Source organism: Akebia trifoliata, chromosome 11 (genome assembly GCF_017979445.1).
Source record: "Akebia trifoliata isolate Shusen 1 chromosome 11, ASM1797944v1, whole genome shotgun sequence".
Taxonomy (NCBI): Eukaryota; Viridiplantae; Streptophyta; class Magnoliopsida; order Ranunculales; family Lardizabalaceae; genus Akebia; species Akebia trifoliata.
This window is the reverse complement of record NC_141385.1, coordinates 43,192,398-43,206,619: the sequence shown is the minus strand read 5'-3', so window position 1 is coordinate 43,206,619 and position 14,222 is coordinate 43,192,398. Positions and strand designations below refer to the sequence as shown.

Below are 14,222 nucleotides of genomic sequence, written 5' to 3'. Positions count from 1 at the left end.
TTTCTAAAAGTTTGTATTATGTTGAGAAAATATGTGATACAGTATCTTAGATACACGAATGTCATTTTTGTAGAAACTTAAAATTAAAATTATATATATATATAATATATATATATATATATATATATATATATATATATAGGGGAACGGTTCAGCAGCCCTAAAGTTTGTCAAGTTTAGTGCCAAACATTTTTTGTAAATCACTTTTGATGGGGTTAGAAGTTTTGGAATAGCCTGATTTTTTGTAAGGATGATCTCTACGGTGAAGAGATCATCCTCACAAAAAATCAGCTCATTTTGAAACTTCTAACCTTAGTTTACAAGTTGAAGAATCGTGGACCGTCCAATTTTTGTAACTCACTTTTGATGGGATTAGAAATTTTGGAATATGCTGATTTTTGGTGAGGATGATCTCCTCATCATAGAGATCATTCTCACAAAAAATCAGCTCATTCCAAAGCTTCTAACCATATTTTGAAAAATGTTTGGCACCAAACTTGGCAAACTTTAGGGCTGCTGAACCGTCCCCTATATATATTTACAGAATTAATTTCTATAAGTGGAGAACAATTTCAAAAGTCACATTCATTCGTAAAATGGATTAAAAAACTCAATAAGTATGAAACCCATTGGAACCACTAGGCACCTTTTCGGATCAAAAAGTCCATTAGGCACCCTTTTAGCCCTTTCGACACTTTTCAGATCGGTTTTGGAACCTATCCAAATTCGGATGGCCCCCCTTTTAAGTTTTCTCTCTTTCTTTATTTTTTGTCTTATATATATAATCAAAAGAATTATTAAAATTTTCATATAGCTACAAGTCATTAGGAGCTCTCAAGGAGAGAGTATTTGTTATGAAGAAAGAGTTAAGAATAAGTTTTTATTTATAAGTTTAAAAATCTCTGCAAATTAGAAAGTAATGTGGGATTTACAAATTAATTGAAAAAAGAGTCAAAAGTATTTTTACAATCTTCAATGCATATGAAAATAAATTAACCAATAGAAATACTCTAAATAAAAATACTTATTTTTTACTTTTCACACAAATACCGAATCATAAAGTAATTTTTAAATATTATTTTAAAATAAATTAAATTAATTTTATTTAAATTAATTCTAAATAAATATTAATTAATATTTTTTTTAACAGGACCAGGCCAAATATTGGGTTTTTTTTAGAATTCCAAACCAGAGTCCTTCCCACTTCCCTAGAGGATATCAGGTTTTGGGTTGGATTTGGGCTCGAAGTGGGGTTTTATTTTAAAATCCAATAAGACTGCGGAGGTGTAAAATTTGCTTAGAGATTGGGCTGGGTTTGGACCGAATCAGGCAGGTCATGAGCTAGGTCAAGGTCAGACTTTTCAGACACAATGCACCTTCCAAAGAATGAGAGAGAAAAAAAAAAATTGGCATCTATATTCAATTGGAGATTTAATGGCTATATTGCACTAAAGAGTTGTCCCCATCAATTTGACGTCAATGGCAATAGTAGACTCCAAAGATGGTGGCCCCATCAATTTCACCGTTATCTGTTAGCTGGACAAAAAATCCGCCACTGATGTAGGAATTTCATGAAATTCAGCCAGGAATTATCAATATTATGTAAATTAAACAGACCCCTCTGGGTTTGCTAAATATTTGAGATATACACTTTTTTTTTTCAATTATATTGATGACATAACCCCTTAACTATTGGTCTTCTATGGGAGACTAGCATAAAATGATTTAAAAAGCCCTTCATTTCAACTTCTGGCAAAATAAAATAAAATGAAAAACCACCTTGATTTGATAGACACTCGTGGACTTGTTAGATTAGAGGGCTAAAAACCCTTAACTGTACTTGGATATATATTCAATCTCGTGTTTATGTCCACTATCTTCAATTTTCTTATTAAAAAGACTAATATGACCCAAATAACATATTAAAAGCACGTAGATGTTAATGATATATGAATTTAAGTCCATACTTCTTTACGATAATAATATATTACCATGCTCTAGAAACCAACGCTTGAATCTCGAGTGTATCTTTTCCTCGATATCCTTTCCATTGACACCATAAATATGTTAATGTGCTTATTTGAGATTTGAATCTAAGATGTTGTACAAACTCGAATACCAAATAACACAAATCCAACAATACACCAATAATTCATGAGTATTAGTGGTACGAAAAGTTAAGTCATATCATCATTGGCAAAAACTCTTGATTTTTCTTTTCAAAATAATAATTGACGTTCATTTTTTTTTCTCCAAAATTCTATTTTTTACTTAAGATATGAAGTCTAACGATTTTAAAATCGTGAAATCGTATGAGAGAGTTTCAAAATATTTTGAGATAAAACTTAATAGTTGAACTAGAAACTGAAGGTGAGGGCATTTAGGTCAATTCTCATTATTCTCTCGTAAATGTCAGAGTAATAATATAGGAAAATAAAAGGTATCTCAAATACTTATTAAAGTCAAGAAAAGGCGCCATCTAAATTACCCTTATTACAAGTTACAACGAGTTGTCAAACTCAAAAGAAGGAGACCAACCCGCGAAACACGTGAACGTGTTTATTAAGGAAGAATGGTCAAGGGTATTTTAGTCAATTAATTAAAAAATTTACAAACACCGTAGGGACTTTCTAATTTCTATGGGCTCCTTGACTAACCCGCCTCTTAAATGTTGGGATAAATTCGAACACCAACTCTCACCTATTAACTTCATCCAAATCCAAACTAAAGAGACTCACCAAAAGAAAAAAAAACATGAAATTCCAATATAACTTTCTTCTCATTTCTCTTATTTCCTTCTTTTTAGTTGATGGAGCAATGGCCGTCAATGGTGGTGGCCATAAGCTCGGTCTCGCCGGGGGTTGGCGTCCTATAAAAGACGTGAACGATCAACATGTCAAAGAAATAGGACAATATGCAATTTCTGAGCACAATAAGAAGGCCAAGTCGGACCTACAGTTCGATCATGTGGTTCGAGGTGAGTCCCAAGTCGTTGCGGGCATCAATTATCGACTTGTTGTTGCAGCAAAGAATGGAACCGTTTTGAATAATTACGAGGCTGTCGTTTGGGAGAAGGCTTGGGAAGGGTATAGAAACCTTACCTCCTTCAAACAAGTTTAGGGATTTTATATATACGGTCCTGAATAAATCAACTGTAGCTATCAGTTGAGATTATATTATCTATATGTGTATGAAAAAGTGGGATTTTTATTATATAATAAGGTAGAATGTGAATGGTAGATCTTTTAATATTTTTGATGTGCGATGCTAATGTGTTTTGATCCATTTTATAATTTGATGAGGTGCATTTGGATGTTTAATTTAATGTAGTTAGTGTTATTTAGGATCTGAAACTATTGGGATCTTTAATTTAGGAGTTTGAATTTGTTGTTTAAAGAAAAAATTGTGTTAAATTGTTTTGGAAAATTGGAGTACCTTGGAGATTACGTTACGTCAAGTTTTCCCCAATTTTCTCTTGACCTAACCAATCAATCCAATTTTTTATTACTAGAAAATCTCAATTATCAATTTTGGCAGAATTGAGTTTGGTGTAAGGAAAGATATCCGATGCGTGCCCCCATGGAGCGATTACTCAGATTTTTTTTTTTTTTTTTTTTTTTTAATTTAAAAAAAAAAAAAAGGGGGTGGGGGGTTCGTGATAAAGTGTCTATCCATGAGTATTACGTGTTTGATAAAGTGTCTATTTATGAGTATTACGTGTTTGATAAAGTGTCCAAGAAAAAAAAAAGTCCTCTTTAAAATGATCCGTGGACTTACGCAAACTGTTGAATCACATAAATTTTTGTGTTGTTCGTGTGCAATTTTTTTCACTTTACTACTTCGTTTTTTCACTGGTTGAATTTTTTAAATAACATTAAAAAAGTCTTTTATTATAAATAACATTAAAAGCTTTGGAGAATCCACAGACAAGAAGAAAAGATGGAGGAGGTGAAGGTCCTGGTCTCACTTGGATTCTTCAATTGGCACGAAATCTAGATAGGCATCAAGAAAATGAACACCATATAGGAGATCAATTTCTATGGGGTTTATGCCCATGAATTGCTCAAAACTATTTTTGTGTATCTTATTTAATCATTTTCTTGTCTATAAATTTTTTTTTTCAAAGACGAAAAAATTGAGGAGAAGAAAGAGATGAGTTTATTGTGATGATGTGTATGAGATAAATCATTCATTATCAGATATCTTCTAAAATAGACTGAAAAATATCATTTATTTTTTTATTTTTATTTTTTTTTGTGGGGGCGGGGGGGGTAGAAACACCAATTCATTTCTTTATGAGCAACAATAAGAAGGTGTGGGCTTTTAGGGTTTTTTTTTTTTTTTTTCTTTTCTTTTCTTTTCTTTTTTTTTTTTTTTTTATTTAAAAAAAAAAAAGGGGTTCGTTATAAAGTGTCTATCCATGAGTATTACGTGTTTGATAAACTGTCCAAGAAAAAAAATAAAAAAGTCCTCTTTAAATATCGACGGGCATGGAAGCATCATCTTCCAGAAATCTCATGTATTGCAACCAAACAATGTGCAGTGGAGTGGCTCCACTTCCTCATGTATTCTTGTCTTACAAGCCTCTTGTTTTGATACGATAGTATTAAACATTTTATCAATCAAATTAGCCTATGTATTGAGTTTATATTGACACACCAAGATTATAGTTCTTGTGTTTAGAGTTTTGTAATGATTTTTTTTTTCTTTTTTTTTTTTTTAAAGATTGAGACAACTTGAAGGTGAGGCAACATACTAGGTAAGTGGGACAAATCCCAATGAGCGTCTTAAAGGGGGCTTGAACTCAAGACCTCTCCCTTTTCTGGAAGGATGCTCTCGCCACTATCCCTAACATAATTATCCCTATTTTATTTCACCCTTTCCGTGTTTTGGGTTTCTAATCAAGTAAAGCTCCCTAAACTCTAAAGGAATTAATTATGAGATTGAAAGAGTAAAGGAAAACATTGAAGGCTCGTTGTGGTATTAGCGAGCAATTGATGATTCTTTTTGCTTTCTTTTCTTTTGTTCCATAATTTTTTTAATATCCTCATTTGATATGTTATATTTAATTTTATTGATTAGTGTATTATAAAATGCAAAAAAAAAAGGGTTAGGGAGACAATATAAACTCGATTTCTTATTAAATGTTGGTGCTGTAGACACCCAAATTTGAGCGGGCCCTCGACGCAAAATGCCCCAAAATTGAAAAAAAAAATCAAAATGGACTCAGAAGCCTAAACCTACAAAAATCTAATAAATTTTGTCATATTAATTTCAATAAACGGCCCAAGGCTTCTCACGTGGCCCACGGACCAAAAACTCCTTACTACCCTCTCAACCCAATATAGGCCCAAATTCATTCATATCCTACACTTCCCAACCCAAACTAAACCCATCACCTAAGCCCATCTAAATTAACCCTACGCTCAAAACACCAAAGCCCAACCTACAACCTAAAATCCAACCATCCTTTAATCCAACACATTACCCAAGCTCAATTCTCTACCCAAGCCCAACAGCACAAACCAATCACCCAATATGACACATGTCATTACCCCCTTCCACCCTCCCAGCATCTAATCAACCAACCACTCTATTACGGCCCTCCAAAAATAATTCACCCAAACCCTAGAACCCTATCCTATCCACCAAATCAAACACGACCTATCACGTCTTTCAAATCTAAACACAAACCATCACTCCCTCTCCTAATCTACCCCCATCATTCCCTACAAAAACTACATCTACATCGACACCTACACCTACACCTAGCCTCTCAAATCAAACACTCATCCTTTCCTATCAACTCATCTCAACCCTTCATTTCCACCTACTTTAACACATGTCATCATCTCCCTCACCCTCCCAAAATATCATCAATCACCTCATTAAATCATCCATTCTCTTAAACCAAACACCATTTTATCACAACCACCATCTTAAACTCATCTCACCAAACACTCAACCCAAATGGGTTAGGTTGGATCCAAACCATTTGGGTCAAAACTCACCTATTTAACCTTCTTACACAAATACCCCTCAAACCCCATCAATTTACACATACCATTCTCCTAAACCCCACACCATTCTATCACTTCTCATCATTTCACCCAACTCTACCCCTCAAAATAACTCACAAATTCTATTAAAATCCCACCATTCTCAACTCTCAATCACTAATGAAAAATCCCACATCCAACCCTCCAAAAGATAAAAAAGAAATCACTCTCTCAACCTTTCTCTCTTAACCAATTCTACTACCTCTACTCTTAACTCATCTCAACTTTCAACATTCTCTCAAACAAGTCAAGCAAAGAAAAAGAAGTCAAGGAAAGTCAAAGGAAGTCAAAGAAGGAACAAGGTGGGTTTGAACAAAGGACACCCCCTCTAACTTCCCTTCTCTACTCACCCCCTTCTCTACACATTTGCACACACCACTATGGTCTAAATCACCCAAAGGCCCCTTCTTCATAAGGGTGCCCTCAATGATTTGACCCGATATCGAAAGCCCCTCACACTTGAGGGCACACATCGATTTTCTTTCATTTTTATTTTCTTTTTATTTCAAAAAACCGAATCCGAGGTTACCACATTACGTGGATGGAGTAGGGTGCCTAACACCTTCCCTACTCCATAAATGGACCCCCTTACCTTTGAATCAAAGGTTGGACCATGCACCTTATTCTACGAGAGTCATCAAAAAATGTCAAAATGACATATTTTTTTCAAAAATACAAATTCGGGTGACCATTCACACCCATTTCCGAAAATGAATGGTGGCGACTCCAAAACACCCCAAAGTCGAGGGATGTTTTAAAACATAGAAAATTCCGTGTCCACAGGTGCATTAGGATTTGTTCAAACACACGACCATCTTAAGTTTGATGCAAACCTAAATGAACCAGAAACCATTATTAGAAATAAAAAAAGAATCATATTAATAAAAAATGAAACAAGATAAATAAATAAAAAAGAATCATATTAGTAAAATATGAAACAAGATGAAGTAATAGCAATATAAATTTTAAAACAATGAGAAACGAATATTTGATTTAAGAATCCAATAAATTGAAGGGGTAATTTACAAAAACTCTATTTGATTTTGGTGAATATTTGAGATCAAGGGCGGAGCCAAGATTTTGCCCATTTGGGGGTAACCAAGAGTCGAAAAAGAAAATTTGTGGAGACAACAACTAAGAGTGAAAAAAAAAATAGTTGTGAGGGCAACTAAGAGTGAAAAGAAAATTGTGAGGGCAATAGTGGCATATTTTTTTTATCTGTCGCTAAAATCTTTCACAATAGCTCACTTATCCATAGACTTTGAAAATTCTTGTGGGGGCAAGTGCCCCCACTATAAATCCATCCCTATTTGAGATATACCTTCTAAGGACAATTAGCGCTTTTATATGATAATGATCTCTCAACCCCCTCTCTCAGTCATTGAGAGGGGGTCTTATATTATGAATCCATGGATAGGTCTCACCACACGATTTGTCCAAGTGTAGAGGTTACTCGTGCACAGATATGAAATCTTGCTTGCACCTTCGTTCTAATAACCTCGGGTTTTAGCTTTGATACCTTTGTTCATGCTCCCTTTAGATAATTCTAAACTAACTTGTAAAAAGCAATATCATCGCATTTACCGTTCCCCATTTAGTTTAAAATGTTAAGCACACTTTACTGAATGCCTTTTGAGAAGTGTTAACTTTGCATTTTCATTAGTTTCAGATCGATTTTTCCTCTAATATTGGTTTTCAAGGACTATATCGGTATTTAAATTTAGGTGTATTCTAGTTTTTTCTTTGAGTATTGATATCCTTTCTTTGGTTCACATTGTGTCACCTATGAGACTCAAAATCATCCCTAATTCTCACATTCTTCATATACCTAGATTTTTTAACGACTATTGCGGCCATTTCCAACAAAAATGAAAAAAATTAAATCATATTTGTAACATAGAGATCAACATTTTTTATTTTTGAGATTAATATCTTTATTCTCAAGATCAACATTTTTAATGTCGAGATCAATATTAATATTGTCAATATCAACATTTTTATCATCTAGACCAATGTTTTTATCTTGACAATAAAAATTTCAATCTTAGCGATAAAAAATGTTGATCTCTACAATAAAGATATTAATCTTAAAAAAACAATGTGGATCTCGACAATAATAAAAAAATGTCGATCTTAACGTTGTAAATTTATTTGGATTTTTCATTTTGTCAACCTTGACACTAGATCGATCTTCTCAAAATACTCGAAATGCATATTTTAGTTGCAAAATGGACACTTGAGTCAAATATTACAGTGTAATCTTCAAAATTTTAGATCTCAATTTTGTTCGTCATTTTTTATTATAAATCGTTGAAATAAATTAAAAAATACATCTAAATGTTCAAAATTAAGAATATATCATTCTTCATTTATCATTCACTGTAAGAAATCATTGAAGATGATTGCAATCGTCATTGAAAACCCAAATATATGAAGAAGATGAGAAAATGATAGTTTGGGTATATCTCAAAATATAGTATAAAAGGGTATGGGCTGAGGGACCATTTATATATAAAAACTTATCAAGAGTGTATTTGATTAACATGAAAAAGTAGACAAGTATACCATTTTCCATGTGTTTGATTTTTTCATGAAAATCGGTCTTCCACTCTCCTAAAAGAATTCAAGGTTTGCTAGACTTCATTTTCTCATTTATCACTATGGCCCACCAATAGGAATGTCAATAGGCGAGTTTGGGCCGAGCTTGATTTGCGTCATAAACCGACCCTAAAGAGTCACGCTCTACCTAGACCAGCCCAATATCATTATCAGGGCCTAAGTCACCAATACCTAGCGCAACCCTAACGGACTTGGGCCAGATTCAGGCCTAATATAATAACTAAAATTCAACATTTTTAATGAAAAAATGTATTTTTTAAATAATTTTTTTTGTCTATTTGGATATTATCCAATTGAGTTAGAAATTAATGTATGATTTAACCTATAAAATTAATAGATCATAGTTAAATTGTAAGTAGACAATACATTTTGTTTTTATTAGAAAATATTTATTTAATTAAATAAATTAGGAATATTTCTATAAGATATATTAACAAGCCAGGCTGGGTTGAGCACTTCAAGGCTTTAGTCCAACCACGATTTAACGGTCTGAAAATTGTTGAGCCCGACCCTACCTCAGCCTCAGTAGAAAGGCCCTAACCTTTATTTTGTTAGACGGGCCGGGCCAGTCCGGATTAACGGGCCAACTGGATCAATTGTCAGGGCCTACCCACTTACACACCAATCATATCACGTCTCTCTGCCTTCGTTGAAACCACAAAAATTACACCATTATAATTGGAAAATGGAACTGTCACCTGGAGCTGACGAATTCCCCTAGTTTTAGACCCTTGGATGGTCTTAGAATTCTGTGTTGAAATCTTTAGGAAAATCGAACGTACAATCTCAAAAGATGACGGTAAGCCCGAGCTAAGAGCAACTTTGCCTTTCAAATTATTGTAATTCTCGTGCAACATTGGAAAATTCTTTCAAAAAGCAAAAGTACGAGAAGCCGAATAAATGGATCAATTGACAGGGCCCACCCACTTACATACCAATCATATCACGTCTCTCCAGCTTCGTTGAACCCACAAAATTACACCATTATATTTGAAAAATGGAATTGTCACCTGAAGACGACGAATTCTCCTAGTTTTAGACCCTTGGATGGCCTTAGGATTCTGTGTGTAAATCTTTAGAAAAATCAAACGTATGGCCCTAAATGTTTGTCCTGAGAAAAATCGTAAACATAAATTTTTACAATGATTTGCCAAATGCTGTTGCTTGATGTAAATATTTTTATAGGTCCCATCATAAATGTAATACCCCAAATTTTAATTAGTATTTCGAGAAAATAAAATAGTAAAATTTGAAGAAATTCTAACAGAGGAACTTAAGGTAAAATACTCAGATTTTGTTCTATTTATCTTTAATGAAATTTGACTTTGCCATTAGATTCAAAATTATCAAAAAACATACTTTACCCTGTACGCACGCTCGAATTTTAGTTCGGACGGAAAGTTACAAAATCATCGAATTTCACTTTAGATATTTACCAAATAGGTAAACGACACTTTAAATATATAATTTGATGAATTCGATCATACCATTAGATTCGTATCAAAAAATAATATGAAATTAAGTATAAGATTATCTAAATCAACATTCGGAAAAAACAACTCTCAAAATAATGTTTACGTCCCACTTAAGTTATAAATATCTGAATTCTATTATAAAAATTTGATTTTTTCTTCTTCTTCTCCCCAAATAAAACTCATTCATTTTCCCTCAAAATTTATAAATCAGATGTACGCCGAAATAGAACGATTCAAGCTTTGCCGCAAAAAGGAAAGTTGTGCACGTCGTCAAGGACTACATGTGGACGGAAAGAAATTCGATTTTCGTCGGTAGAAAATTTTGGAGATTGGCCGGAGGCGATCTTAAACTCCATTTAACCGTTGAATATAGCTCGAAGTAGGTTGTCTTCCCTTCTACTTTCTAGTTATACAATAATTTTATAGAAAGTCCATATGATCTTCGATAAATCGATTGTTTCATTACATTTATACATATTTGAACATATTAGATCATATTTGCATGACTATTTTTTATTTATCTTAGTTCATTTGATTTGTTTGATGTATTTTATGCATTTTATGAATAGTATAAGGTTTATATCAATTTTTGTCAAGTTTTAACAAAAAAATCAGTAATTCAAAAAATAAATAAATATATCCAAATGTTGAGTTTAGTTCCAATTTTTATTTGTGTTGCTTTCATATAGTATGTATACTCATTTCCTACTTTTATTTCATTAAAAACATTGAAGTAATTTCTAATTACTTTAAGGTCTATAATGAAAATAAGATTTTACCCCTCATTTCGAAATGTTGGGAATGGTTTTAAGATCCAAATCTTATCGTATCAAAATGTGATTTTTGGTTTTAAGAACAAAACGTAAAATTTAACGTTTTCGCCCAATTATCAAAACGCGATATCTTAAGCGTTCATTTGAATGAAGTAATAAAAAATTATATGATGTTTCTGATATTGTCGAGGGCTTTCATGTACAAAAAATCAGTTTTCAATTTCAACAACTTTGAAAGAATTATTTTTTTAACACTTAGTCAAATTTTAATAGATTACCAACTTTTACGTCTTATGATTTTATCGTGTTTTTCGAATCTTTCAACTCAATCAAAACCATCAAATGAAATTAGTTGATGTATTATGAGTTTTGAATTACTTTAAATGTGAAATTACTTTGATAAATATGTAGGAAATTAAACGATAGATTGATCGATTTAATTGATGGATGGATAGAGAGAACATATGTCTTCGACTAATTGATTGGACAGTACCTCCAGTTCTACGTAGTGGACATGCCAAGTAAAACGTGATAGATATATAGAGGGATGTGATGGTTGATGGATGTAAATGACAAATGATTATCACTGGAGGGCACTACCAGACCTTGTTTGTATTTTCGATTAAAAAAATGATATACTATATATAAAATTAATTATTTTGTTTACCAAAAAAGGTTCGTAGAAAACCTATAAAGAGTAACGTGTTGTTGTGTATTTGGAAGCGGCGAGTCAATCTAGAATAACGTTAGATGTCATATACTTTTTGGTAGTATGGGATACCTTAGAGCATATTACAGTGTATGAGATCCGAAAATTTCTACTACTTATTTCCTAGGGAACGTTGTATGTAAATACGATTTCTGTATAGTGTAGAGGTAGGTAGGATTCGCATGGATTGCTTCTTGATAAGCTTCAACGCAAATGGTCTCTTGGACTAGTTAATGATCACTGTTAATTTGTAGTCGTCAAACGGTCGATCTCACCGTTAGTTGAACTCAGTATTGGGTTCTTAGTCAACAACCAGTCTGAATCGGATAAATGGTCATCCAACTATGGTATGCTAGACCGGCCACAAAATCAAATTATAATAATGAGATTCTACGTAGGATTGGAAGTTTGGAATAACGAATTGTCATAGCCGAGACGATTATATCAACGTATTCCTTTGTTCTCTTATCGACTATACCGCCATGTTCTTATTATGTATCTTTTTCTTATTTTGTAATGTTTGATAGATATTTTTATGATAACTATTTTACTGAGTATACTTAGACATTTATCAAATGATTACATTATGAAAAACTTGTTTTATTTAACTGTTCAGATAATTACCCGTGCATGTATGACTCACTGTTAGAACGGCGTTCATCCTGTTGAGTAACATTCCCCTATTACTCACCCTATCATTCTCCTTGTAGATTATTAAGCTATTAAAGAGTCGTTCTTTAAGGAGTTTTTTGAGGAAGTCCTCGAAGAGGATCAAATTGATGTATTGCTACTACCGTGTCTTTGAAGATTAGTAGAGGATCTTAACAGCTTTTACTTGTAGATAAGAAATATGTTAGTTTAAAAAATTTTGTAATCTAAAATATTATGAGATTGAGGATTTTGATGATATCAGTATTTGGCGATTGTTCCGTTGACTTTAGACTCTCGTATATATGTTAGTTTATTATTGTTCCACTGCGTATATTATTTTTTTCCATAAGTATTGTTACTTGTGAATGTTCTAACAAGTTGTATGATTGGTTACCTCACACCTCGAGATTCTAACTGATGAATCATAGGAATTTGTGTTGAGATTTCGGGACGTGACAATAAATAAACGTAGTATTTCACAATAAATCATCCAAAAATACCGTAAAATTTTGTGGAGCAAAAACCTCCATAAAACTTTACGTTTTTATTTTCCTCTTTTTCACAGGATCTAAATATAATCCAAGCTCATCTCTCTCTCTCTCTCTCCACCCTTATGTCTTTATCATTCTCCAACATGATTGTTCACATTTTGGTAATTAAAATGAAAAGTGGTCAGCTCATGAAGTGGTAAAATTCACCCTATATTTTTATTTTGTTTTGGCAGGCCGCACATATCAACCACCCTAGCATGTGTTAGTAGTTAAATACAGTCATTGTTTAAGTGGAGGGACCTACAGAGATTTAAAGGTGTGACTTGGGAGCATATCCAATCGCCCTTACTATCTCAACTAACCCTTGATGGTATGATTCACCCTATATGAATAGCTCAGTTAATTGACAATGAAGATGCCACTTAGCTAAGTGGTAAGGCTTGAGTAGAGTTGATCCCATGACCTAAAGTTCAAATCCCCATTAACCAATAATCCCTTGTTTGCTTAGTCAAAATAAAAAATAAAAAATTAGTTACCACATTACGAATTATGTTAAATATAAGCTTATTTGCTCATGTTAAAATTCTGTTTGTATTTAATTTCTACTAATAACAATGGTAGGTTTGAGATTTATTTTATTTATTAATTTAACATTTTTGTTGGTTCAAATTGGAAGATCTTTCAAATGTTAATTCAAATGGGTAATCATCTTTCAAATGTTAATCCTTTGTAGAAAGGAATATTGGTTTTTAGTTTTTCAATTTGTTTAAAAATGATGGAGACAAATGTCAATTTCTTTAAATTTTAAATTATATTTTATAAGAAAAATAGGATGTTTCAAAGAAAACATAAATAACATTTTTTTTTTTTTTTTGTTTCCGAAATAACCAAGCAAACACAAAATTCTGCATTTGACACAACTAAGCATTCTAATTGTAAAATTACATAAAATCTTATAAACATAAAACTGTGTAGCTACAAAATTTTGTGTTTACCTTGATTTGCGATGCAAACAAATAGGGCCATAATCTCAAAAGACGATTGTAAGCCTGAGCTAAGAGCAAATCTACCTTTCAAATTATTGTAATTCTCTTGCAACTTTAGAAAATTCTTTCAAAAAGTAAAAATACGAGAAGCCGAATAAAATAATGGGCATCTTCACATATTCCTTAGTTTATACTTTTAATAAAATGCCTTTTGTTCCTCTAAGATGTTGTGAAATTGAAAACACCTCGTAATAATAACTTCTACTAAATCAATAATTATTAATTAATGTCGAGATAAATATAAAATCAGAGCTAACTCAAATTAATTAATTAATTAAAATATATTAAAATTAAAAATTTTCATAAAATTAATGCTGAGTGGACGTCCAATGTTTTTTACCCATCTCTTGAAGAAATACATTTATGGTTATGTGCACACCCCCACGTCAGAAATGTGAG

At 32.5% G+C, this 14,222-nt stretch overlaps 1 protein-coding gene across 1 annotated transcript; it reads left to right on the top strand.

The window, feature by feature from the left end:
- The first annotated feature begins 2,817 nt into the window (after positions 1 to 2,817).
- LOC147391868 (cysteine proteinase inhibitor 1-like) lies at positions 2,818 to 3,120 on the top strand. Its single transcript, XM_086459116.1, has one exon. The coding sequence runs from the start codon at positions 2,818 to 2,820 to the stop codon at positions 3,118 to 3,120; it is 303 nt and encodes a 100-aa protein (XP_086315242.1).
- Positions 3,121 to 14,222: the final 11,102 nt, after the last annotated feature.

Coding starts and splice junctions, on each gene's coding strand:
- LOC147391868 (XM_086459116.1), top strand. CDS start 2,818: ATGGCCGTCAATGGTGGTGGCCATAAGCTCGGTCTCGCCGGGGGTTGG.